The following is a 27,273-nucleotide window of genomic DNA, read 5'->3' as shown; positions in this document are numbered from 1 at the left end:
TTCAGTGCAAGAACCTTAGAACATGGCAAGAGCTCAGAAGACTGGAGAAGAGAGGCAAAAGAGAAAGTATGGAAAAAGAGAAGGCGCAAGGAGTTCAATCTTACTTTCATGTGATTGGAAGCCAATCACCTTGTTTTTAAGTCACACCAGGCTAATCTATCTGTGTATGTTAGTGTTTTGTTGGTCAGGTGCATGTGATTAATGTTCTGCTTGCTCTACTCTCATGGTAGCCTAGCGGATTTCATAAAATTGGCCAAAGTGTTTCATATTGTTTTTTAATTATTCCTGTTTACATTTGTGTTTGAGGAGTTGTCTGATCCTCGAGTAAACTGGATCCATGCCAACAATATGTGTGAAGAGGTTTTTACACGGTCTTTCTATTCTGAGTTGTAACATCCATAGTAACCTTGAGGTTCACCATGAGCCATTTCACTATTGTAAAGTGATAAAGACAGGGAAGAAGGGGAGGCTCCAATAGTGATAGAATGTAGGTCATGGGACCATTGTACTTTCAGAATTGTGTGAATGTATTGCCTAATACCCTCCCAAAATGTGTCCCAAGTTACCTTTTTCAGTTTGTTAGCCCCATAGTGGCGCAGGCATGGCATGTTGGCGGCGGGTGGGGGGAGGGGAGGGGAGGGGCAAAGGCTTTCTGGGGGGGTTGTGTGCAATGTTAAAAAAAAATCAACTTGTCGCCGGTTCCCGTGTCTCGGCTCTTGCTCTCCTCATCTTGACTCGAGGAACAGAAAGCACAGCCAGGCCCCCCTGACCAATCACAATGCTGCAATGCAGTGTTGTGATTGGTCTGAGAGTCCTGGTTCGACGCTTAGCCAGGGAATGGAGGCCTGGCCATGTTCTCCAAGCAGGCTGTAATGCAGCCTGCATGGAGAACAGGGAAAGTGTGCATGGCTGTTTTGGACGGCTCGAGAGGGCTGGCCAAACAGTCATGTGCACTTAGGAGTGGACAAACCACTCCTCCCCTGGTCCGAGAGCAGAGCAGCCCTGCCTACTCGCCTGCCCGCATAGCAGCACAGAAACATAACATGATAATAACTAAAAGTTATTATCATTTTATTTTTCCTTTAAGTTGCACTGCTTAAAAGCAGTGGGTAACGCTTGTCCGCCATAGCGGAGGAGCCGCCACTGTCAAACCCAGCAGTAGTGCTTGTCTGTTGTGTCTAACCTTATAGATTCTCGAAGACGTCCAGAATACATTGTGGGCAGTGCATACTTTTTTTTCCGAATGCAGGAGTTATTTTGTTGGGTTTATGGGTTAACCATATGCAATCCCAGGAAGTGATGGGCTTGTAGGAAAGGGAACTTTGTCCAAAAAATTCTCACATTTCAATTGTAGATTGATAGTAGATCTGGAGTTTTGTGAGGACAGTATTTTGTAGACTTTGAATGTACGGTGTCTGCCTAACAGTGCTGGGTGAGCCAGATATGTGTGGCAAACACATTTTAGAGAAGGACACTTTAATTTTTAAGAATTAGTAAAAATCAATGTCACCAAGTTTGTGTCTAGAATGAATGAGAGATGGGTGGCATCTTATATACCCAGGTCTTTCACGAGTATAATGCTGTTCTCTCCAACTTCCTTCAAACTTAATGTGTTTGTTGTGCTGTAGCGAGGACAAAATGTAGAATGCTTCCTTATCATTTGGAGCTTATTGTCTAGTGTGCATAGAGTTGGTGCTACTAATGATCAACGAGGAGTGTTTTGAGTTGATTTATTTCATGCTAATAATCAAAATAAATGTTATCAGGTGCATCAGATTTTGTTCTATTGCTAATGCTAACCAGGGAGAAGAATACTTGTAAGCCATTTAGGTCTGTCTCATTGAATAGGCAGTTTGGTATGTTAGACAATCTTCCAGATTGAATCTCTCTAGTTGTTTGGAAGCCTCAATTTACATAGAGATATTCTTGTCTTTTTTGTGCGCCATACGAATTTGGAAATTATTTTTTTGATTTTCTTATAGAAGTCATTGTATAGTTGTATTGGACATACTGATAAGGAAGTTCACTCAATGATGAAATCATCATTTTGATGGTTCCAGTCCTACTCCACCAGGTGTTACAATTGGGTGCCCAGATGTTTGGCTTTTGGTGGACAATGTTTAGGGTTTCATTTCATTATATTCTATGGATTCAGTTGGCCTGCATTCAAACCAAATTCTGGGATTATTTATTTTGTATTTCTCCTATCTCAATCCTGTGTTGTCAGCTAAAGAGCACTGGTAGAGGTTATTTATGTGAAGGACTTCTGTTTTACTTTTGCTTGCTATGTATCCCAGACCTTTAGCACACTTTTCTATTGTTTCTAAGATTAAAGAGATTGTGATTTTCACTTTTTCCATGTAAATGAGAACATCATCCGTATACGCTGCAGTTTTTTGTGGTCCTGTTCTAAAACATATATCAGATATGTTGTTGTTTTCTCTGAGAGACATTAGAAGGGGCTCTATGATCAATAAAATACCATGGAAGATGGGAGACTTCCCTTCTAGTCCCCTATTGCGGAGGGAAGGTATGACATACATTTCCCTTGGTGTTGATTCTTGCACAGTGTTTCCTGTAAAAGGCTAGACCCATTTGAGTGATTTTATCTCCCATCTACAATGCATGCAGAACAGTCCACAATACCTAGACAAAAAGCTTTTATCACTTCCAGTGCAACAGCCATTTCTGGGGTGTACGACAGTTTGGCTTTTTCTACATTGAAACTGAAGCATCTGCCATTAAATGAATCAAATCTGCCTTTTTAAAACCCAGATTGAGTTGGGTGGATTAGAGTCCTTAAGAGTAATTCCTATCTGTTCACTAGGATTTTAGTGTATATCTTGCAGTCAACATTATTAAGACAGAGGGACAATAATTTGTGGCTCTAAGAGATCCTTTTCCAGCTTTTGGCATAACAACTATATATTTTTTTCCCAAGGCTGAGCCTGTGACTGCCCCTGTCCTTGTGTAATGCTCAAATGCTCAAAAAGCACTTTCAGAGGGTTTAGAATGGCTTATTTCTGTGTATGATAGAAAGAGGCAGGAAACCAATCAGGTGCTGGACCTTCCCCTAATTTTAGTGACTGAATGACTCATGATTCATTGACTATCAATTGGCTTGTTACAGGCCTCTCATTTTGGGATAAATTGGGGTTTGAGAGATTAAGTATTCTATCCATGTTTCATAGGAGATAATGTATTACAGGAGTATATCAAGTTATGCAAACAGCAGTGTGGGCAATAGGGGCTGCACCAGTATATTTTGTTCTCATATATATCTAGTGAAGATGCTCAACTTCCCGTGACCCCACTGCTAAGAAGTCACAAAAATAAGAGAAAGGACTTTCTCTCAAAGTAATCGAATTCTGGAAAGGAGCATGCAATAGAACACAATTACTTCATCAATTATGCACAAGCATTTAATTAAACATCTTTCATTCGCAAACTATGCATATTATTACAGGATCCACGAAATCCAAATCTTTAAGAATAACAATGGAATTCATGCTATATTATCTATGTTTGATTTTTAGCAATTGGAATTATTGTCTGAATTGATAACACTGCTGTTTTTCCTCGACTGATTAATTGTCATTTGGAATATTATTTTGAAATTGTATATAGGCAGGAATTATTTGATGAGATGTAAGAATTTTCTTGGATTATTGATGTTTGTTTATCTTAGGGTTGAATGGCTTTGGCTGGTTTTGTATCTCATGTCTATCTAGTTTTTGCACCTAGGTCTTATTATCCTATTGGTGTATATGAGATATTTTAAGTGATGCATATTTTATTGTTTTTTCAGCACTGAGGAAGTCCATGTTGGATGAAACGCGTTGACTGGGCTGATGCATTTGACTGCAAATAAAGAATAATTGAAAATAAGAAATCTCACGACTCCATGTGCGCCATTCTTTGGATTTTGTGGATCCTGTCATAATATGCATAGTTTGCGAATGAAAGATGTTTAATTACATGCTTTTCCATAATTGTGTTCTATTGCATGCTCCTTTCCAGAATTCTATTACAGCAGTATACTCTGTGGCAGTATTTTAAAACCAACTGTATTGCATTTTCATTGGTAAGTATGTCACCTTTGTCATCCCTAACTCGTGATATTTTTGTTCTGGATTTATTCAAGTATATAGCAAGTAGTGTGCCTGCTTTATTGTGGCTGCAAACGTTTCATAGTTTGTAGTTAGTAATGAGTAAGTGAGTTTTGGTGCTCAAAATCTTATATCTTAAATCTTATAAATTAATAAAGGGGCGAAAGAAGACTTTTTTTAGTACAAGAAATGTGGGGTAAAATTAATGAATTTAATTTTTCTGCGCTAAGGGGTAATAACATTCTTTAGCTCACTCCGCCACCCCAGTTCAGACATGGCCATATGCAAATCAGTCTGACCCTATGCCTCAAAGGAACAGTCCAGCATGCTTGTTTCCGGTCCAGGGAAGACATTTGTCCTCAATGGGGTGGCGGAGTGAGCTAAAGAATGATGATGGATTAAACCCAGATCAGTTGACGGGGGGTGAGTGCTTGCTATGTTCAACACTCCGTCCATCATCCCCTTTGGTTTTGCTTCATTCACTACACAGTGATGAAGATCGCAAGTAACTTTTTCCGCCTTATGTTTATTGGCCAGCATATAGCTCACCTTTTTACCAAGCCTTTTGCATGTTTGACCAGCTGCCAGTTAGCCTGACTGGTGCTCTCCTCCCTAGGCTTGTTGGTTTGCTCTGCTCTTGTCCGATTCTCTCTTTGCTACACTGAGGCAAGGCAGCCCTTTGTTGCCAAAGATACATTCTGACCCACGTATTTAAACCTGTCCTCGCTGTAGTGTTTGTACTGACAGTGCAACTAAACCCACATGGAAATGTTGGTTAAGAAAGCTTGATCTCACCAAAGCTTACTTTGCTGCACACACAGCAGACGGCCAGTGAGATTTGCCCTTCTGTGCTTTGTTTTTTCCATTCTCCCACGTTCATTGTACTTATAGCTACTGTGAGAGGCCACCATATGCCCTGTAATGACTACAAACATGAATATTGTGTGGACCTGTACAACATATTTAAAGTCCAGTGCAGCCTCTATGCTTTATTGTTTGGGTTTCTAGACCGTACCACCATACACACTTAATGAGTTGAAGATTTTCCTGCTCCCACGTAGCTTGTGTATGTCTGCTAATTCGTCGCCTGGAGTCCTAGGTAAATCCCTTTACCATGCACGTTGCGACTATGCAGTTCCACCTGTTCTGCAGCCTACTTCACGCATAGTTAACATGGTTGTATTGTAGAGCTTCGATCCGTTTGTCCCACTTTTCCATCACTTTGTTATTTTGTAGTGGCGTCATTAAAGGTAGACTGGAGTCTCCACTGACCATACGCCAATTCGATTATGTTGAAAAGTGTTCTCGGGGATGGGCATTTGTTTTGATGCCATACCAGAAGCTAAAGGAGTTCCTCCCCTGGCAATGGATGCTGTACCTAGTGAACTACTTCAAAAGCTTGTGTGTTCTTAGCGTCTCAAATCATTGCTTGATGTAGTAGAGTGTAGATCATTTGTATTTGACATTTGCCAGGTGGAGTTGTATGTTTTGGCTTGTAACATAGCATTGCATTATTCCTTTTGCAATCAACAGAAAATATTGTATTGAAGTTTACAATAGTAAACGTGTTGTTGAAACTGGCAGTTGTTTTTTGAATTTATGTATTTGGCCTTTGCGCCGACTCCAAGTGCTTCATATACGTTCACTGTGTTCTATTCACTTATCTATATATATATAAACGAATGTATGTCTGTCTGTTTGTCCTTTATGCATTACTACACCATTCATCCGATCGCCATGAAACTTTGCGAAGTTGTTGAGTACACTGCCGCAAAGGTTTCTGGCATATGCATTACTACACCATTCATCCGATCGCCATGAAACTTTAGGAAGTTGCGGAGTACACTCCCGCGAAGGTTTCTGCCATAAACATTTTTTAAATATCGACCCCACAGGGCCCTCATATTCTTTCGAATACTGAGGTATGCACCAGACGGAAAAACAACAAATCATGTATCCACAAGCACTCAAATAAATAAATAGAATTAAAACACCATTCATACAATCGCCATGAAACTTTGGAAAGTTGTTGAGTACACTCCCACAAAGGTTTCTGCCATAACATGTTTTTAAATATTGGCCCTCCAGGGCCCTCATAATCTTTCGAATACTGATGTACGCACCAGACGGAAAAAGAAAAAAATCGTGTATCCAAAAGCACTCGAATAAATAAATTGAATTAAAACAACACTTTGAAATGTTTTCCATATTAAAATGAATACGTTTCAATAAAAATGACACAATGTAAATTGAATGTTATTATGACGAGTTTCCTTGAATTTCCTTTCTTCGGAGATCGCAGCAACGCGCGACGGGTAAGCTAGTTACATATAAACATTAGGGTGCATTATGTGGCTGTTGCTTGCATGTAAAGAGTGAGAGGTTTTAGGCTACATCACGTGTTAGCCCTCTAACACAATATACCTGCTTCAACAATAAATATTGAGAAATTTGAATAACAAGGTAGAATTCAGGTGTGTGTTTAACTTGAAAGAGAGATTCAATGGCCTGGTCAAACATTGAAGTAAATGGTGTGTTTTACAGCATCTTCCTACAGTACATTTGTTGCCTAAAATCTGTTGGCTTCATGGACAGTTAGGATGAGTAACACATTCTTCACACTGTCATATAACCATTGCATATTACTCGTCTGCAGCAAATTCAATCAATCAATCAATCATACCATTTGTATAGCGCACTACTCACCCGGAAGGGTCTCAAGGCGCTTGGGGGAAGGGGTCTGCTATTGCTCGAACAGCCAGGTCTTTAGTTGTCTCCTGAAGGCGAGATGGTCCTGGGTCAGCCGAAGGTGGATGGGGAGGGAGTTCCATGTCTTGGCCGCCAGGTAGGAGAAGGATCTGCCTCCGGCGTTGGCTCGTCGGATGCGTGGTACAGCGGCGAGGGCGAGGCTAGTAGAACGTAGCTGACGGGTGGGCGTGTAGAAGGTCAGGTGGTCGTTGACGTACTTGGGGCCCAGGTCGTGGAGAGACTTGTGTGCGTGGGTGAGGAGCCTGAACGTGATCCTCTTGCTGACGGGGAGCCAATGCAGGTCCCTCAGGTGGCCGGAGATGTGGCTGCGTCGGGGGATGTCCAGGATGAGTCGGGCGGAGGCGTTCTGGATGCGTTGGAGTCTTTTCTGTAGCTTGGCTGTGGTTCCGTCGTAGAGGGTGTTTCCGTAGTCCATTCGGCTGGTGACGAGTGCCTGGGTGACCGTCTTCCTGGTTTCGGTCGGGATCCAGCAGAAGATCTTGCGGAGCATGCGTAGGGTGTTGAAGCACGATGAGGAGACGGCCTTGACTTGTCTGGTCATTGAGAGGGAGGAGTCCAGGATGAAGCCCAGGTTGCGTGCGTGGTCTGTTGGCTTGGGAGTGGTGCCCAGGGCGGGGGGCCACCAGGAGTCGACCCAGGCGGAGGGCGATTGTCCCAGGATGAGGACTTCCGTCTTGTCTGAGTTCAGTTTCAGGCGGCTGTTCTTCATCCATTCGGCGACGTCTTTCATCCCTTTGTGTAGGCTAGTTCTGGCGGTGTCGGGGTCTCTGGTGAGGGAGAGGATCAGCTGTGTGTCGTTGGCGTAGGAGATGATGTTGAGTTTGTGCTGGCATGCGATGGCTGCAAGAGGTCTCATGTAGACGTTGAAGAGGGTGGGGCTGAGTGATGATCTCATGTAGACATTGAAGAGGGTGGGGCTGAGTGAGGAATTCAGTGAATTCAGGCTTGCTCTTAGGAACATTTGGTGTCTGGTGGGAATATCCCACATGCAACAGTGTCTGATGTGAAGGCAAAGTAATTTTGTTCTGACAGTGTGGTTACCTGGAGTAAATAAAACAAACCTAATTTGTAATGTAACATTTGCACTATAAGGTTGCCTTGCTGTCATAATTTATTGGGTGCCGCTCAAACATTAGTGTGCAGCCAAGAATCATCACTGTTGCTCACATATTCAAATGTATTGCCATTTTTCATAGTTCCACTAAAATCGCAAACCAACCTAACGCTGGAGTTCAATGTGCCAAGATATTTTAGCTGCCTGCTCATCCCCATCTCCAGAGGGTTTAACACTGCGAACGTCCCACCCTGGGCATAGTGGGGGAGGGATGGGGGGGGGGGCAATGTTGACGCAGACCTGTGGCAGTAGGTTGGAGGTTAGTGTTCTTCCTTCTTCTGTCCATTGGAAGCGTGCTAGTACCTGCAGTCGTAGGCTTAGGCCTCAAACATCAGCTTTCTGTCCCTATGGCTTGTTTGTTTTTACTTTCAGGTGAGCTGCACAGCAGTCACAATGCTCTACAACATGACTAAAACACATAGGCCAATAGCTCTCCCATATGCAAGACCTATTGGCCTTGCCAATGCTTGTTGACTTCAGAAATTTGAGTGGATGTCAGTGAACTGTTGAATTAATATATGCACAGGGGCCCATAGCTGCTATTCATGATGCGTTGTATATTGGAAAATCATGCTAACATTTGGTAAATTTTCTGAACCACCTATTTTCGTATGCCAAAATGTTCACAAATACAGCAGAAACGTAGATCCTAAAATAGTTTGCAACCCCCCTCTTTACTGGAGCATAGGTTCGTGTTGACTGAATTAAAGGTCCCAAAACATACCACTAGATAGCCTCACAGGGCAAAAATCCATATCTACTTTTTCTATCACAGAGGTGTGATCTGCCAGGGATTACGTGAAGTCATCAACGCAGCCACATGACATCACATTGGTCTGGTGGGTCCTTTACATCCTTCCATCCTGTGAAGTCAGCGATTGTCCAGAAGTCTTAGCTATCGAGCTACCACAATTAAAGACATACAACATAATTTTGGCTTTTAGGTCTGGCCAATAGACCGCCTTACGTCGATCATACCTCATGTAATATTAAAAAAATATCATAAATAGAAGATTCCTCTTAATACACATACATCGCGTGGCTTTTGATCAGGCCTCCATTGTCATCCATTCACATTTTGCTTCCAGCCACTAGCACTAAATTATACAGTATTTGCAAATGGGTCAACCCATACCGTCATTCTCTGTCTTGCCCCATGAGCGACAGCATTTTACTGATCACGTGCACATCCGCTTAAAAAGAAGCGAGCTTCAGTGTAAATTCAGTGCTGGTGGACCGACACTTTATTTTACCAAAGCTTTTTTCTTTAGATTAATTATCCATTTTTTGTCATCCTTATGTGTTTTATTTATGGCTACATGTTACAGTAATTCAAAGCCAATAGTCCCTTTCTTTGCAACCAAGAGATTCATGTAATGCGCATTAAAACTAAAAGGGGTTTCAAAACGCCTCTGTTCCTCCAGCTAGTTTTTTGACTGAATATATTCCTGGGCTTGTGCTTTGCTTTAAACTGTTGCTTTGTTGCTTCACCTGACAGCAGAATCATTATTTTAGATCAATTAAGTCATTATTGCATAAAAGGCGACCAGCGCTTTCCCATCATGGCCACTGTGTCACTGAGATCTCACTCACGCAGCCGAGCCTGCAGTTCCAGAGCCTATGCAGGCCTCAGTCTACACTTTTCAGACTTAGGGCTGGTCGAGTGCAACCTCCTGCCTCAGGCATCGCTCACCAAACAAGGTCCAACCAGATTTTATAAGCATCTTCAGCCCGTGTGGTTTCATTTGCCTGGATCCCCGATCTGGTGGGCCACCTGCTTCTGGAATGTGACCTACTATCGCATACCTCCTGCGGCGCTATATACAGGTGCTCGTCCCTCCTCAAGGCTCATTCGGGCCACTCTACTTCTGCTGCCACTTACAAGTCTCCCAGTTTGGTAGTCAATCTTTAGCCTTTCCCTTGCCTTCCAGCACCACGCGGCTCTGGAATTGAGCTATCCTAGTCCATTGCATGATTGCAGCAGCACGTGCAGCCCAGAAGGGTATGGCAGACTGGGCGTGGTTTGAATGTAGCCAGGCGGCCATCTTAACGTGCATGTGAAGGACTGATGGCGTTTATCAGTCAGGTGAGTTTTTCTTGTCCACTGTCTTGACCAGGCCCCCCTTACACTGTATAAAGCAAGAGTAGACAAACATTACTACTGTAAATGATACAATATTGACATTTATAAAACAAACTATTTGTGTATCTCTTTGTCTCAACTTCTTCTAATTCAGATGTGATGTTTCATCCATTTATAAGCGTGCTCCAAATATGTCCAGTCAGTCTTTTCCTTGTTCATCATTCTTGCACTCCTACTACAGTCAATGAATTCATGAACACTGCTTAGGTTAGAAGGCAAGGTCATAGGGGTCATTGAGCTCCGCCGCTGGGTTCGGCTTCCGGATGGCATGTGATGCGTTTTCTAGATCACTAATTTTCAGAGATTGATAAGCATTCAATTTTCCACAAATTTGATGAAGGTCAACGTGCTTATGCTTATACGACGTTGCTCTGAAGGAGGAAAAAATAGACATGTTTATTTAAAAATGGCAGACAAATAAAACAGCCCTTGATTTATAAACTCTGCAAAATCAATTGGAATGCCTCACAAGCATTTTGGGATTTATGCTAGATAGGACCACGTGAGATGACTTTTTCACAACTGCAGTAACTGGATTTAGGCCAGACCAGATATTAGAGAATTATCCTTGTCTTGAAAACTACTTTTAATTCATATTGTTAGCATTGTCCTATTCATTTGTTTAGGGAAAGCTATGCATGACTGCATGTCCTACGTCTCGAAAACAATGTTTCTACGACGATAGTTGATATTTTTTATTTTATTTAGGGGTTTCTTTATCAGGGCTTTGTTACTCTCTCTGGTACCCATCTCTCCAACATGTATGTCTACCCCATGCATGCAACATAACAATGATTTGTACACAATTACCATTATCATTCCAAATCCATGGAATTTTAAAATATCAAATTGTTTAAAATCAATTCCAAACAGTTAATGTTTGCGATTTAAAATTTAAAAAATCCCATGCTTATACTATAATAATCTGTACTATTTTACAGTCAGTTTCCATAATCGGTCTATTCGTCCTTCTACTTCCATTCGTCATACTTAATCAGAAAAAGCATTTGGCGTCTCAGCGTGCGCAATTTAATTTGTTTTATTTTTTTATTTCTTTACCCAACTCCGATCGGCTGTATGCTGGAGTTTCTACAACCTACCCTACCCCTCCCCCGCCCCACCGCCCCGCAGCACTCCCTCCAGGAGCAGCTCCTGCTCCCACCACATCCTGATCAACAGACTCCACCAAATCAGAATACAGGAGACGCCCTCAAATGGATCACCTCATACCCACTGGAAGAACCCAGAGAATCCCTCTCCCACTATTCACTTCTGAACCTAAGAAGATCATCTGCGGTGTCCCACAAGGATAGTCACTCAGCCCCACCCTCTTCAAAAGGTACATGAAACCCTGGTCCACACCATCTGATCGCACAGTCTCTCCTCTGCCCGACGCTCAGGTCTCTGTCACCAGCAGGCTGGACTACAGGAACACTCTCTACATAGGACTCAATGCACGCTTCCTGAGGAGACTACAGACAGTACAAAACTCAGCTGCAAGACTCATCCTCGACCTCCTGAGACCAACTTGCATCATTCCTTACCTCAAGAAGCTACACTGGCTCCCGATCCAGAAGAGATGCAAGTTCAAGCTGCTGACCCACACATATAGAGCCTAGCACAAAGAAGGACCAGCATAGATTAACAAACGTATGATCTTCCACCAATGGGCTAGACACCTGCGATCTGCTTCACGTGCAGACACCCTCTGGATCCGTCAACAGTGGAGGATGTTCCTTCTCTCACCTGGCGACCAGAACTTGGACAGCCCTTGCCGCATCGCTCCAGGAATACAGGAAAGGATTCAAGACCTGGCTGTTCGAATGAACAGAGCAACGCAAAGCAGCTAGCAACTCCATCGCCATGAGACCCTCACAGGTGATTTGCCATGCCTTATAAAACCTGATTGATTGATTAATTCATTCGTTATTATCACACAAGGGGATTCTGTTGATAGGCATGTCCGAAATGCACTGGAAGCCATAAACATCTCTTCACTGTCTTTACTTGAATTTCCCACATTTCGAGAATCTCTGACAGATGACTACACTTCAGATAGAGTGATTATCTGTCATTTTTTCTCTGAAAAGGGCTCTGTGTTGGAACGGTCGACTTGTGAAAATGGTTTGTGGAGAATCATCTTGCATACATGGTCTAATTTGTTTTGATTGGCTCATGGCCAAGCCATTTCTTGACTGTTGCTCAAAGGGGTTGCCATATCTACAATGTCTCTGTGTACAAGGAAGAAGTACTTTCCAGCTTTCATTAATTGTTTTCATTCATGAGATGTAAGAAGCAATTATGTGACTTACTTCATCCTGAAGGTGCTCTCAAACAGTCAAGGTTCTTGGAGACCAAAATGTTGGTTGTGATCATTGATGAATGTATAAGAATACAATTCTAATTCTCAAAACCAGATTTTATTGTATGTGTGTATTGTGGGTTTTGGATTCTCTTTCTGCTTCAGCAGTATTTTGCACAAGAACTCTTACGGTATAGGAGTTATTTTTCTTCTGTGGCACCAAGCACTTTCTTTAGCTTTGTATCCGCGTTTTGTTTTCACTGAAACATTCCCTTCACAATTCGTTCATGGTTTAAAGTTAACCTAAGGGAGCCTTCCATGGCACAATCAATTAGGGAAACCAAACCTATTTTTAAATTATTTTACAAAACTATATACACTTGAACAATCTATCGAAAGGGGGATACAATTGTTCCTACATAGACTGGAATGCCCCAAAATTTCGCAGGAGCTGTTTCAGGAGTTGGATCAATTTATGGTGCTAATTTATAGTCAGCTGCCCCTCAACCTTATGGAGACAAGAACTAGATGTAACCCAAGTCACAAAAGATGCAGTAATCTATGAATTATAGGTCTCTAGCTGCACTTTCTGTTCATTTCTGCAAGTATAAAAATTCACAAAATCAAATGGAGTACACCTGTAAAATCTATATACATTTTAGTTTTACAGTGGTACTCCTACTGCTCCACAGTTACTGCTCCTTAGCTTTGAGCGTGTATATAATCCTCACGTTTAACTGTATTGGAAGGGTGCATTTACACATTTTCCTTTTTATGCGTCCTACTACAAAGGGATGTTTGATGCCCTTTCTCACCCAATTCCTAAACTTATTCTGTCTATTTTTGGCATTTTACTTGAGTCTGCAAACTCCAAAAGCTATTGAGAATGTTTGTGAATAAAACCAAAAATAATTAGGGCCTCATCTACAAGCCCATTGTGACGCTGGCGCAGTGATTTTCTTGGCCTTATAAATATGGTCCCCTTTCACGCATTACTCTGCGTGAAAAGGGCGTTCCATAGGTGGTGCTGTGGGTGTTCCCACACAACATCCATAGAATCTGACACATTCCCTGATTTACAATGTTTTGTTAAGCTGGGAATGTGTCAGAATCCTACGCCTCCCCAGGGGAGGTGTAGAAGATGCGCAACAAGAAGAAATACTTTTATTTCTCCTCATTTTTTACTCCTTCTGCAGCACGCTCAGAAAGAGGAAAATGCCATAAATTATTGTTTTTGTGCAGGAAGGGGTCCCCTTTTCTTGAGCTTCAGATAATGTCCACTGTCAGACACTCCTCTAGAAGCCTCTATTCATTAGGGTCCATGTTCTGAAAAATTGTCCGGTATATATGCATTAACTCAGTTGTCTGAAATGTATCATTATTCCTCAATCAGATTCATTATTGTAGACTTAGTAGACATTTAGATGTGTCATCACTGCAAGAAAGGCAATGTGTGAATCGCAGGATGCACCGATACCTGCTCAGCAGGCTCTATTGCCAGTAGATGTAAATCTCCGGATTCTATGAAGAACTTTCTTTTCATATGCAGACATGTAGACTTCCTGCATCTAAATGTTATTTGTAAACAGTGAGATAATTCAAGCATCATACCTAATTGTTGTTTTTGGACCAGAAACGTCAGTAAATTCTTCAGGGGTATCTTCATATTCAACAGCCAGAGGGTCTATCCTCTCACCCTCAGTCTGAAACAGAAAACATGTATATTATTTAACAATGATGCTATTTAAGCATAATTATTATGTTATATTGCGTGTCTGTTCTACACCTCAAAAGTATGCTGTATATTTACTCTGTATAAAAAATACCATTTTCTCTTATCAGTACATAATTTAAACAGTAAATGTAGGAAGAAAATTATCGAAGTGAACAAAGACAAAAAGAGCATGTTAAAAATTAATACAAATGATTTCATAAAAAGTTCTACCTACAAACCGGTTCCGGGTCTTTGCACAATCTGAAAACGTGAACAGAAGGCTGGTATTTTTCTCTGGGAAAGGTGTCAACCCTACCTCTTGATTTTTACCCAGCACAAATCTTTCTTATGGGCATTAATAAATTAGCCCCAGTTCTCACTACTCTATATTAATTAATCCTTAATGGGGGCAAAAGCCCCCTCCCAACTTGAAAACAAGGCATTGTATCCCCTATCCTCAAACAATTTGCAAGTGACCCTAACATTTCTGGTAACAATTGGCCTCCTTGAGATCCTTTAAAAACATGTCAATCAGGTTTTGATCTCAGTTATGTAATCTATTTATAATTCTACACCATGCACAATCCGGCTTTAGAGATTCACATGGTACAGATTACCCCTAGTGAGAGTTGTAGTTGACCTTCTTTGAGACGTTAGACCAGGGTGGCTGTGCAGCCCTGATTCTCTTAGGTTTACTTGCAAACTTTGACACCATCTTTCTTGAAGTTCTCCTTGCTAGGATTCCTGATGTTGGTGTTAGAGGTTTAGTTTTAGACTGGCTATCGTCCTAAAAGAATAGGAAATAGACAATTAAAAAGGCCGCCATTTTCTCTGACGCTAAACCAATGAAACACGGAGTACTGCAGGGTTCTTTCCTGAGCCCTAATCTTCTTAAAATCTATGTAGCCCCCATGGTTCAGTTAATATGTTTCCTTGGCTATACTTTCATCATGTATACCGATGACACACAACTCATCTCCTGACTTGACAAATCAGCTGAAACCAAACAAGAACAATTCAAATCTTTTTTTTAAATGGCCAGATGGATGTATAGGAACGCCCTTAAACATAATTCTGGTAAAATTGAGGTGTTCTTGTTGATGGCAACCCGATTCAGTTTGGTCATCTGTGGCTTACTACATTGGATTTACCCTCTTCTGAAAGTACTAAAGTTAACAAACATTGGCAAAGCCAATAGGTCTCGCTTTTGTGAGAGGTAGAGCTATTGGCATTGTAAATGACAATGTCCTTTACCCAAGTGTTATGGAGTGGATGCATGTGGAATGGAATGGGATTATGTGGGTTGGATTGGAATTATTTGTGGATTTATGTGGCGTGGAATTGTGTGGAATGGATTTGTGTAGTGGAATTATGTGGCATGGTGTGCAGTGGAATTATGTGTATAGTAATTATGATGTGGTATCGAGTGTACTGGAACTATGTAGAGTGGGATTTTGTGTTATGGAGTATAATTATGTGGAATGGTATTTTGTGTTGTGGAGTGGTATGTAGTTGAGTTTAATTATGTGGTGTGCTGTTAAATTTGTGGCATGATGTGGAATTGTGTGGTTTGGCTTGGATGTATGTGGTGTGTTATGTCATTTTGTTGTTGAGTTGGGCTATGTGGTTTGTTGTTGAATTAGATGTTGTGGAATGAAAATGTGTAGAGTTGAATTGTGTGGCGTTGAGTTAAATTATGCTGATTGGAATTATGGAGCATGTTGTGGAGTGTATTTATGTGGTATAGAGTGGTTTTATGTGGGGTGTGTTTATGAGGTATTGAGTAGAGTGTACTTATGTGGAGTTGAATCATGTTGCGTTAAGTGGCATTATGCTGGGTGTTGTTGAATTGTGTGGTGGTGAATGGTGTGGTTTGTAATTGTGTGTTTTGTGTCACACTAAACATCCAGGTATGCCATAAGGTACCCAGGTGAGTGGAGCGATTCTCTTTATTCTGCATCTTCTTCAGACTATAAAGATAGGATTCACATTAATGAAGATTATCAGATTTGCCCAAGATTACACAATGTAGTCGACAAGTTAGCAAACTAAATAATAAAACTGAAAATATAAATATGGCAGACAAACTTGATACATCTTTATTTTACCAATAGATGCTGCTAGAAATAGGTTTCAATTTCCAGATTCCACAAGTTCCAAATTGAGTTTGCTGCTTAATAAAGACGTATTATTACAAGTAAAAAAGCACAGGGAAAAAATCCTCAGTATGTGTGAATTTAAGAACATACATTTTAACATTCAGTGCCTCTCTAGCAATGCTTCAGTAATAACCTCTCCTATACCTCCACCTACCCCCCAAACTAAAGGGCTTGTTAAAGAGGTGCACACATGTGCTGTTTCTCAACGAGAGACTTTATGCCTGAGCAGCTAGGAACAAAAGCATGGAATAGTTCAATCTAAAGGTGAAAGCCTCTGGCAAGCTGTGCCCCTCTTCGCTGGGGGGAGCAGGTAAAGGCAGCCACATGTTGCCTGTGATCTGAAAGACTAGTTTGTTCTGTGTCAGAGGCAAACATATTAAGTTGTAAACTGCATAGTGAACATACAACGTGCTCAGGCACCACACTGCCTACTTCGTAGCCAGCTATCGGCTATGTGAGGAGATCTCTTGATTCCCCCATAGAAGAGGAATACCACGATCAGTAGGTAGTCACATAACAATGATTCTGGACTTTGAACGCTGCTGTTGCAGCTTCTAGGTGGGCCATGTTCATTGCCACAGTGAATCAGCTGCACTAAAGTCTCCTTCCCTCTCGCTATGTTTTCCAAGAACTGATGTTTGCAGGTCAGAAAGTAACTGCTTGTGGCGCCGGAGAGCAGTCTAGAACACTGGAATCATATATAAAAAGAGACTGTAAAAGTTTGCAATAGGCTGCCAGCGAAAATGCATGCAAGTGGCCATTTTTGCATTTTGCATGAGATTTATGGAAAATGCCATAAAATGCCAATTGATATAGAGGGAAACAATGTGGCATAACATTTAGAGCCACCGACTTTGGAACTGGGGAGCCGGGTTCGAGTCTTGGCTCTGGTTCTCTCCGTGCTCACAAACAATTTTATTTAAATATATGAAAATTGTTAACAAATGGAGATTGCTAAGATCAAAAATACTTTTCTAAAAGGCACTAACGTGACCTCAAAAGAAAACAGGTCTGATCACATTTATTCCTTTTCAACTAAAAAAAAGTATTTCAACAAATACATGCTATAATGGTAACTAGTAGAGTGATATTGTACTTGGTCCCTTCTCTTAGGGAGGGTTACACACTAAAAGAGGCATGACAAATGCATATCATAAAGAAATAGGAAGAAAGAAGAAAGAATAGGAGAGCGGCAATGGAGCCAGCAAACAGCTGGCCTATGGGTGGGCTGAAAGCCCACAGAGTGAATACAGCATGCCTCGAAGAAACAGCACATGCACTGCCTAGGCTCGATCTAAAAATATGGGCGTCCACTCTGACAATGCTCTTACCACCAAAATCAGGTTTGTATCTGCTTAGTCCTTCTTCTGAAAATACTTAAATAGATTTCCCCTCTACCACAACTAGAACTATGGAAGCAAAATTCCCAAGCTTTATTTTTAGTCTTGAATATTGCATTAGTCTTTACATCGCAGGTACCATGAAACTGCTTTGAACTATCCCACATTTTCAAGAAAACGAACTAGAGGTTGCACCTTCTGTCTAATGACAACCAAACACTTGAATAGACTTTCTCTTTCTGTTAAAACAATTGAAAATGTTCTTTAATTTAGGTACGCCCTAAAAACACATCTTTTTTAATAAACTGTTAATCGCTGTTAGATTTTCTATTGTTTTTTGTTTGTTTTTTAAACATCCGGACCCTATTTTGGGCAACAATAGCTCTCAAGAAACTGTAATAATATAACCTATTTCCCTCAGAAAGGTCATAAATATGAAGAGTAAATAGTAGCTTGTAAAGAAGACTTCTTTCAAGACAGAAACCCCCTTCTCTTTCAAAACACCTCTTTAGGTGGATGTGCCTTAAAAAGGAGTAGAATGACCCCCGATTGAGTACACATTATAATTAGGGCTCCCTTTTTTATGGTATTTATATTTGTGTCATTTCCATTTTTATTCATCCATATTCATTTTTTGCTAATTTAACCTGTATTCATCCATATATATTGTAGATTTTGTGAAAAAAAAAATGAAGCTGAAATGTGTATATTTATGCATTTATTTAATCAGTTAATATGCAGTTGTGCCTGAACGCCTGACATGTTTCAATGATATATACACACTAAATGGTAAAATATGCCCTTGTAAGAAAATAAGTACATTTTTGTATCAAGGTTGTGCAAATCTACTGCTGTTTAAGGCTCATTAGTAAAATCTATTTTTTTTATTCCCATTGCCTGTTTATTGGCCTGGCAGTCACAACTCCCAGCATTTAGAATCACTTAAAAACAACCAAATTTCCGTATATGATTTATAATACGGATCACAGGCGAATAAGAAAGAGTTTAATAAGATAATGGCATCTTCTGACACAAGGAAAAGATCTTGATATCTAGAAATCACCACAAATCACTATAAATTGTCGAATTTAGATGATTTATTATATCTCACTTTTCATGTCCCTGTAGTACTTACTAATGGTCACATGACCCGGTTACCACCCCTCCCTCCCTTTTGTGCTCATGAGGCACGGTGGCGCTGTGCTCATGACGAGCTCAGCTTGTCATGAGCACAGCGCCACAGCTGCACCGCCGCGTGCGGCCCCCCTCCCCCCAGCACAGCGGGGGAATTAGCCCCGCAGCTAAGGGGTTGAATCTGAGCTTGAAATATACCATTGCCAAGTGCTGTCCTCTGTACCGGTCGATCTGCCAACAGTCTTTGACTGCGTTAACAGAACCAAGCTCTGGTTGATGCTGTTGGATTTAGGGGTGGAGGTGGCGATAGTGAATTTCCTGTATATTTTTACATGAGAATTTGGAAGCGAAGGTTCTGTCCGGTTTGGATGGAGAACTTTCTGCTCCCTTTCCTTTAGCTCGTGGGGTGCGCCAAGGCTCATCCTGGTCCAACTACTATTTATTATTTACCTTAATAATGTGCGTCCAACTTTGTTTAAAGCTACCTGAGACATACCGATGATTTTGCAAGCTCCTGCATCGTTGCTACTTTACGCAGATGATGCAGTACTTATAGCATGGACCCCAGGGGCTCTGCATATTCTGGTGGAATCTTTTATTTCCTTTATGAGTGTGCTGGACTTGGTAATAAACTAAGGAAAATCTCCCATTATGGCATGCGGGCCAGCATAAACATATGTCCAAATTAGTGGTAAGGGGGAACTCATTGGGAAGTGTAAATGAGTTTAATGATTTGGGGGTTGTTTTTAATAGTGCTGGTTCCTGGCAGCAATTCAGGCCTGAAACTTTGCAGAGCAGCCGGTGCCTTATCCAATCTGTCTCAGGCCGATGTTAGGGGAACAGTATCTCCATTTCTGAACATCTAGAACGCTCAGTGTGTATCTACGGTGCTTTAGGATGCAAAGATTTGGGGAAATAACAAAGTTAACACCTTGTAGACTGAAGAAAATCGTGTTTGTAGGCAGATTCTGAACCCACCCCCCACCAGCTTACATTATATCATACATTCGGAGCTTAACTTTGAGTATATCACTGATAAAGCCAAGTTGGTGCCCTTCAGATTCTGGGTTAGTGTATGGGTCAGTGCCGAGGCAAATCTGAACAGAGACATTATTTTGGATTGTTTAAATTTGGATAAGGGCCTTTCAATTCTCTGGTTTGTCCACATATGAAAAGACGGTATCCAAAAAACAGTATCTAAATCTAGGGCTCTGCGAGAAAATCCACATCTAGGAAATGTTTTGTTAAGTACTGTCGTTCACTTGTCATGTGCGAGACAATTGTTACAGAATATTTGTAAATTTATACTTAATGGTGAAATGCTAATTTGAATAACACGCCCTTTTAGAGGGGACTTGTTTAGCAAGGTTTAAACCCTTTTAATGTTTTTTAAATTTGATATGAAATGTTAATTTTATACTCTTTTATGATTCTGAAATGTTTTTAAGATACTTGCTATCGAATAAAGCCTACTTTGAATTGAAAAACCTGTATTGTATTGAATCTACCAGCTGTTTGATGCCTCTCTCACATTAAGAGAACTAGATAAAAAGATGGTGAAGCTACATTTCCTACAACGTTGTCACTCCCAGAGACTGGAAAATGAAATAAGCAAAATAACTGTTAGAGTATTTTATGCTCGTTGTACCTGAGGTTTCTGTGGCTGTACCTTGCTATGTCTCTCTCACAATAGGGGAGATCTTCATTTTTTAGTTTAGGGGCTGGTGCTGTGGTTGACATTGGAAAATCTCTAGTCCTATGCTCATTCAGGGATGCCTATATCATAGAAATGAACATTGGTGCAATAGAGGCCACTCGGGCCCTCTGGTAGCTTAGGCTACTACTACTTAAGCAGGTATTAATCAGAAGAACCAGAGAATAAGTACGCGAGGGACTTGCTGCACAATATATGGAGGGACACAAGGTGAAATGATATCACATTTATTCACAGCAGCCACGGCCCATGTAGGGCGTTCCACCGGGCGGTGACATGGGGAGGGGCTGGGTGGGGGGGTTGTAAAATGTGGGAAACGGACGATTACAGGTAAGTAACAAAAAAAACGCATTTTGTTGCGTGTGCTGCATCGCATTTGGTGTTGCAGCGCGTGCAACAAAATTTGTTTTATTTATTTTTACGTTACTTACCTGTAATCGTCGGTTTTCCGGTTTTTTACACCCCCCCACCCTGCCCCACATCACCGCCCGGTGGAACGCCCTACACGGGCCATGGTTGATTCACAGCATAAATGGAGTATCATTTTTATCATTTAGGTTGTAGTACTGGTGCTCACACAAAAATAGTGAAGGTGCGTGAAGTGAAGGGTTGGTGACATTTAAAAATACATCACATTGACAACAATACACAAAACTCCAATTAAATCAGTGCAATGGAGGAGTTTTGGGTTGTAGAGGGGGTCAACGGTGTTTCGATCTCATGTGATTGAGATCATCATCAGTACGAATTCAGGTAGAGTGGCCGCAGGAAGTGATCCGACTCATCTGGATTCAAGGCACACCTGACTAAAGCGGACATACAATGATCGGCCAATACCCATGATTGTCTCCTGATTCACATCAGAGCCTTATACTCCCTCAAGCTGCTACAGCACCAGGTTCTCCACCCCGGACCCTGGAAGTCATTCTCCTCACAGTCACCAGCCTCCTTTCGCCGTACCACCGCGCCAGCATTTTCTCCTGCGACTGCGACTACGGTACCTGCATTCTAGGTACACGGAAATTCTACTTGCTCACACCTTTTTTGTTCAGATGATGATCTCAATTAAATGAGATCGAAACGCTGTCGACCCCCTCTGCAACCAAAACTCCTCCATTGCACTGATTTAATTAGAGTTTTGTTTATTGTTGTCAATGTGATGTATTTTTAAATGAAACCAACCCTTCACTTCACGCACCTTTACTATTTTTGTGTGAGCACCAGAACTTCAACCTGAATGATAAAAATGATACTCCATTTATGCTGTGAATAAATGTGATATCATTTCAGTTTCAGTTTGAAAGTGCTTTATTCGGTATATATATATAACCATATAGCAACAGTTCATAAAAATACATATACATCGTTGAATTACATCAGGCTCTGTAATGCCATATACCAATTAAAACTAATTTCCAGCACGTGTGCAAATTTTGCAATGATAAGGTGCATATATAGTGCACTCATTCAGTTGGACATGTGCAAACTAGCAATATGAAAGTGCCCGTTAGTACAATCAGCTAATTATACATGTGCAAACTAGCAAAACTAAAGTGCATATTGGTATGTTCGATTTAATTATGCATGTGCAAACTTGCAGAACTAAAGTGCTTCAGAATCAGGGCCATTTTATAAATTCATACAATGATTGACTTTCTTGCAGAAATACATTTTAAAATATATGTAGCCACATAGAAGCATATATCTGGGTTCTCTAAATTAAACACCAATAACATTGCTGCCTTAGTATTGCGCATGATATCATTTCAACCTTGTGTCCCTCCATATATTGCGCAGCAAGTCCCTCGCGTATTTATTCTCTGGTTCTTCTGATTAATACTCTGGTTATTCTGATTAATACCTGCTTAAGTAGTAGTAGCCTAAGCTACCCGAGGACCCGAGTGGCCTCTATTGCACCATTGTTCATTTCTATATTATAGATTACCCCTGGTCTGATTACTGTGGTTCCCTTGTTTTTTATACAATACATTCAGGGATGCCAGCAGTTGCCTGTCCTTGTCATAGACACTCTAAGCAGTCAGATATGCACTTTATGTTTTTTGCACATTTTATTAACCATATATTATACTATTTCTAAAGCTGATTTTAAAACTTTGAGGCTCAGCAAATGTAGGGATGCATTTTTTTTTAATCTACAACTGTTAAGTACCCATGATATGTTAAGAACTGTTAAGTACCCAATATGCACTTTAGTTTTGCTAGTTTGCACATGTATAATTAGCTGATTGTACTAACGGGCACTTTCATATTGCTAGTTTGCACATGTCCAACTGAATGAGTGCACTATAAATGCACCTTATCATTGCAAAATTTGCACACGTGCTGGAAATTAGTTTTAATTGGTATATGTCATTACAGAGCCTGATGTAATTCAACGATGTATATGTTTTTTATGAACTGTTGCTATATGGTTATATATATATACCGAATAAAGCACTTTCAAACTGAAACTGAAATGATATCACATTTATTCACAGCATAAATGGAGTATCATTTTTATCATTCAGGTTGAAGTTCTGGTGCTCACACAAAAATAGTAAAGGTGCGTGAAGTGAAGGGTTGGTTTCATTTAAAAATACATCACATTGACAACAATAAACAAAACTCTAATTAAATCAGTGCAATGGAGGAGTTTTGGTTGCAGAGGGGGTCGACAGCGTTTCAATCTCATTTAATTGAGATCATCATCTGAACAAAAAAGGTGTGAGCAAGTAGAATTTCCGTGTACCTAGAATGCAGGTACCGTAGTCGCAGTCGCAGGGGAGCAGGAGAAAATGCTGGCGCGGTGGTACGGCGAAAGGAGGCTGGTGACTGTGAGGAGAATGACTTCCAGGGTCCGGGGTGGAGAACCTGGTGCTGTAGCAAAGACCTACCTCTCATTAAGTCCTTCTCTTTATGCCTCCCGGATGTTGAAAATTTGGTAATCAGCCTGCCTACTGAAGCGGGGGCTCTGACCCTTATCGTCTTATACCGCCCTCCTACCCCGATGCCATTGTTTCCCGTTACCCTCTGTGAGCAGCTTGCTGCCCTTATGACTTCCTCAGCTTGTGTTGCCATATATGGTGACTTCAACTATTGGTTCAACCATGCCGATGCTGGTCCCCATGCCACCGAATTGTTCGAGGCACTTTCTAGTCTCAATCTGACACAGCATGTCACCTCCCCCACCCACACTGGGGGTAACATCTTGGATCACATATGGACTCAAGATATATCTCTTCTCGGCCCGATTATCTCCCCCTGTGTCTGGTCAGACCACTCACTGATCGAGTCATCCATCCTCATAAAGGGCCTGGTCAGGCCCCTCTCCCGGTTCGGAGGGTCCGCTCGGAACTGGAAAGCTCTCGACTCGCCTGCCTTTCTTTCCCTACTTGCTAAAACCCAGCCTTCACTCCCTGAGTCCTTGGACATCAATACTATGGATGCCAACATCTCACACTGGTTAACGACGGCCAGCGACACCTTTGTTCCCCCTACCTGCTTCTCCCGCACCCATCTTAATAAATCCCACAAATGGTATAATCCCATCTTAAAGCAACAACATCTGGAGCTGCGCCGATTGGAGCGCAGATGGCGGCGCCATTACCTCGGCCCCGACAGGGAAGCCTACGTGTCTGCGCGCAAAGCCTACAAAGCTGCAATCATTACCACCAAAACCTCCTTCATCTCCAACAGGATCTTAACAGCTCCCAATAGATCTAAGGAGATATTCAAAGTCCTCGGCGAACTGACATCGGACACCAGGACACTTCCGAATCCACCTCCTTCTTTGGAATCCTGCACTGCTTTAAACTCCTTTTTTATCGATAAAATCACTGCCATTAAGAATTCCATTCCCCACTCACTTCCTCCCGCCACATCAGTTCCTTTCCCTGCCAATACACCTACCTTCTCTCAGTTCCCTGCGCTCGACCCGGAATCACTTGCCAGACTCTCCACTCGTGTGAAATCTGGATCCCCCAAGGACTGCTGCCCCCCTTTCGTGCTCCGTGACATTTGCCATACCCTTCCCCACTGTATTCTCCCCTTGCTCAACTCCTCTCTCAATTCAGGCACAGTTCCCAGCTCATTCAAAGAGGCCACACTGGTGCCCCTCTTAAAAAAGCCCGGCGCCGACCCAGCAGCCCTGGCCAACTATCGCCCCATTTCCCTCCTACCTTTCTTCTCCAAAATCCTCGAGGCTCATGTCACGACCTGCCTCTCTCACTTTATCGAGGAATCCAACTACCTGGCACCTAACCAGGCCGGGTTCAGACCAGCTCATTCCACTGAGGCCGTGATCCTCGCTGTACTGGATAATCTCAGACGCAGCGAGGATAAAGGACAACCCCAGGCACTAGTTTTACTCGACCTATCGGCGGCTTTCGACACGGTGGACCATAACATCTTAATCCACCGTGTCGAATCCGCCGGAATCTGTGGGGCTGCTCTGTCTTGGATTAAATCCTTCCTCGAGGAGAGGTCCCAGGCAGTAAGCATGGGTCCTTTCTGTGCCACCAGTGTCCCCTCGTCCTGCGGAGTCCCTCAAGGATCCTCTCTGTCTCCCCTCCTTTTTAATTTGTACCTTCAACCTCTTCTTCACTCCCTGGGTAAATGGGATATCACCGTGTTTAATTACGCGGATGATTTACAAATTCTTTTTTCCCTCACTTCCCCCAACGCCGTCACCAATTTTCAGACTGCCATGACACACATCCAGCATTGGATGAACCAAAATCAACTCAAGCTCAATCCGGGCAAGACTGAGCTCCTCCTTCCGGGGAGAAGCGCCCAGTTTTGGGGCCCTCAGTACTGGCCGATTAAGCTTGGAACACCACCTTCTCCTGCTGGATGTGTCAAGAGTCTCGGAATTTTGATCGACTCCGGGCTCACCCTCAAGGCACAGGTGAGCGCAGTAACATCTTCCTGCATGTTCCAACTCTACAGGATTCGGAAAGTCGCTCACCTCCTCTCACCTGAAGCCTTGTTGCAAGTCCTAATAGCCCTGGTGATGTCCCGGCTGGACTTTTCGAATTCAATCTACCACGGTCTCCCTCAATCTTTGTTATCGAGGTTGCAGATCATCCAAAACCAGGCCGCCCGGCTGGCCTTCAAAATCCCCAAATGGCAGTCGGCCCAACCTTTATTACGCCATCTTCACTGGCTACCAGTGAACGAAAGGATTACTTTCAAGGTTCACTGTCTTATCTTTAAAGCTCTCACTGGCCCCGCCCCTGCTTTTCTTAAGTCTCTCATCACTCCTTATTGTCCTCCTCGCACCCTGAGGTCTACCCATCTCTTGCTCCTTGTCGTCCCCCGTTTCAAACTCGCAAGATCAGGTGGCCGCAGCTTTTCCTGCTTAGCCCCTAAGCTGTGGAACTCCCTCCCTCTCGCACTCAAGTCATCTTGTTCCCTCTTTTCTTTTAGGAAATCCCTAAAAACTACACTTTTTCCCCACTAAATTCGTTGTTCCCCTGTTTCCTCCCCTTCTTTCCCAATCCAATCAGCGCCAGGAAACCTCTGGTGTCAGTGCGCTTAAGAAATTTGTTATAACATAACATAACATAACATAACATGTTTGTAAGGGTGTTTGTATCTTTTTAAAAGCAGCAGTGAGATGTAGGAACACAATGGAGGGTTAGGTGCAGCATCAGATGGTACCCCTTCAGGAAAAGGGTATTATAATCATGGTCAGGGGTGGTGAGATCAGTTGACTGCGATATGTGATAAATTGTAGTTGATGTACCTCGTTCTTAGATTTGTTATTGTCATTTTTCTTTTTATGTTTTCTGTGTGTATGGCCTTTTATCTATGAATCTTTTATGACTATTTATGTGCTGAATAAAGTATTATGATCTCATCACTTGTATTTACCCTTGACAGAACCCTCACTTTTAAACAGCACTATGACAAGAAAGCCAAGATATCATGGTATTAACTAACCCCCTAAAGAACTTGAAATCTTTGCTTCCTGAAATCGACTTGAGAACTACCACTGGACCCAGAGTTTGCCCTGCTTGACAGTATCTTCAACACCAGTTTAGGCCCCTGGAAGGAATCTTACATTATATATTATCACTGTATTGCATTTATCAAATCACATAATGAAAATGCATACTCAGTACATTGACCCCACCACTATATCATAAGACAAGTCTAGGCAGTTGGATGTTGCTGTAATAAAAGTAATTTGATCCTTACCCTGGTGGTGCAATGGCAGGTAATATACTGTATACCATATTATTGCAAGGTGATATTCTCTTGGATATAATGTAGTTTAAACTCTTACATGTTGCAGCAAATTTCATCAAAAGCTTAAAGAAATATAATATCACGTTCAGCCGTGAAAGACTTACACTGACTCCCCTTTCATGCTAAATCATCTACAAGACCAGCTGCATCACATAAACAACCAACAGCAATGGCAACACGGCATACCTCAGTCAGACAACATCATACTGGAAGCCAGGGCATTATCAAATTGGAAACAGATCATTGAAAGAAAGAGGAAACCAGAGGACCAGACCTTCTTCGCCTATGCTCAAATTATCTAAAGTAGAATCCTTGTCATAATCAAAACTGTTCCAACTCTCCTGAAATTTAGAAATAATCTGCAAGTGTGACTCTGTAGAGAATATTACAGTTCTTCAGATATGGGAATCTCTATCTTCTCTTTGTAAACAAATAGTAGCACAGAACTTGCACCCTTGTTTGGTGCTCATTTGCTCTTTAAGTATGTTTACTCTTTACAGATGAACACACAGGGAAACAGCAA

General features: G+C 41.8%; 1 protein-coding gene across 1 annotated transcript in view; it reads right to left on the bottom strand.

Annotated features, from left to right (window-relative positions):
• Positions 1-9,225: 9,225 nt before the first annotated feature.
• LOC144819969 (cilia- and flagella-associated protein 337-like) overlaps positions 9,226-27,273 on the bottom strand; it is a 235,564-nt gene continuing 217,516 nt past the window's right edge. The window contains exons 24-25 of the mRNA XM_078677647.1: positions 14,049-14,140; positions 9,226-10,506 (exon numbers count right to left, since the gene is read on the bottom strand). Of these exons, the coding sequence (XP_078533773.1) occupies positions 10,344-10,506; positions 14,049-14,140 (255 nt within the window). The 3' untranslated portion in view covers positions 9,226-10,343. The remainder of the gene's footprint in view (positions 10,507-14,048; positions 14,141-27,273) is intronic.

The sequence above is a fragment of the Lissotriton helveticus genome, chromosome 2_1, assembly GCF_964261635.1.
Source record: "Lissotriton helveticus chromosome 2_1, aLisHel1.1, whole genome shotgun sequence".
Lineage (NCBI taxonomy): Eukaryota > Metazoa > Chordata > Amphibia > Caudata > Salamandridae > Lissotriton > Lissotriton helveticus.
This window is presented reverse-complemented; position numbering and strand designations above follow the sequence as displayed.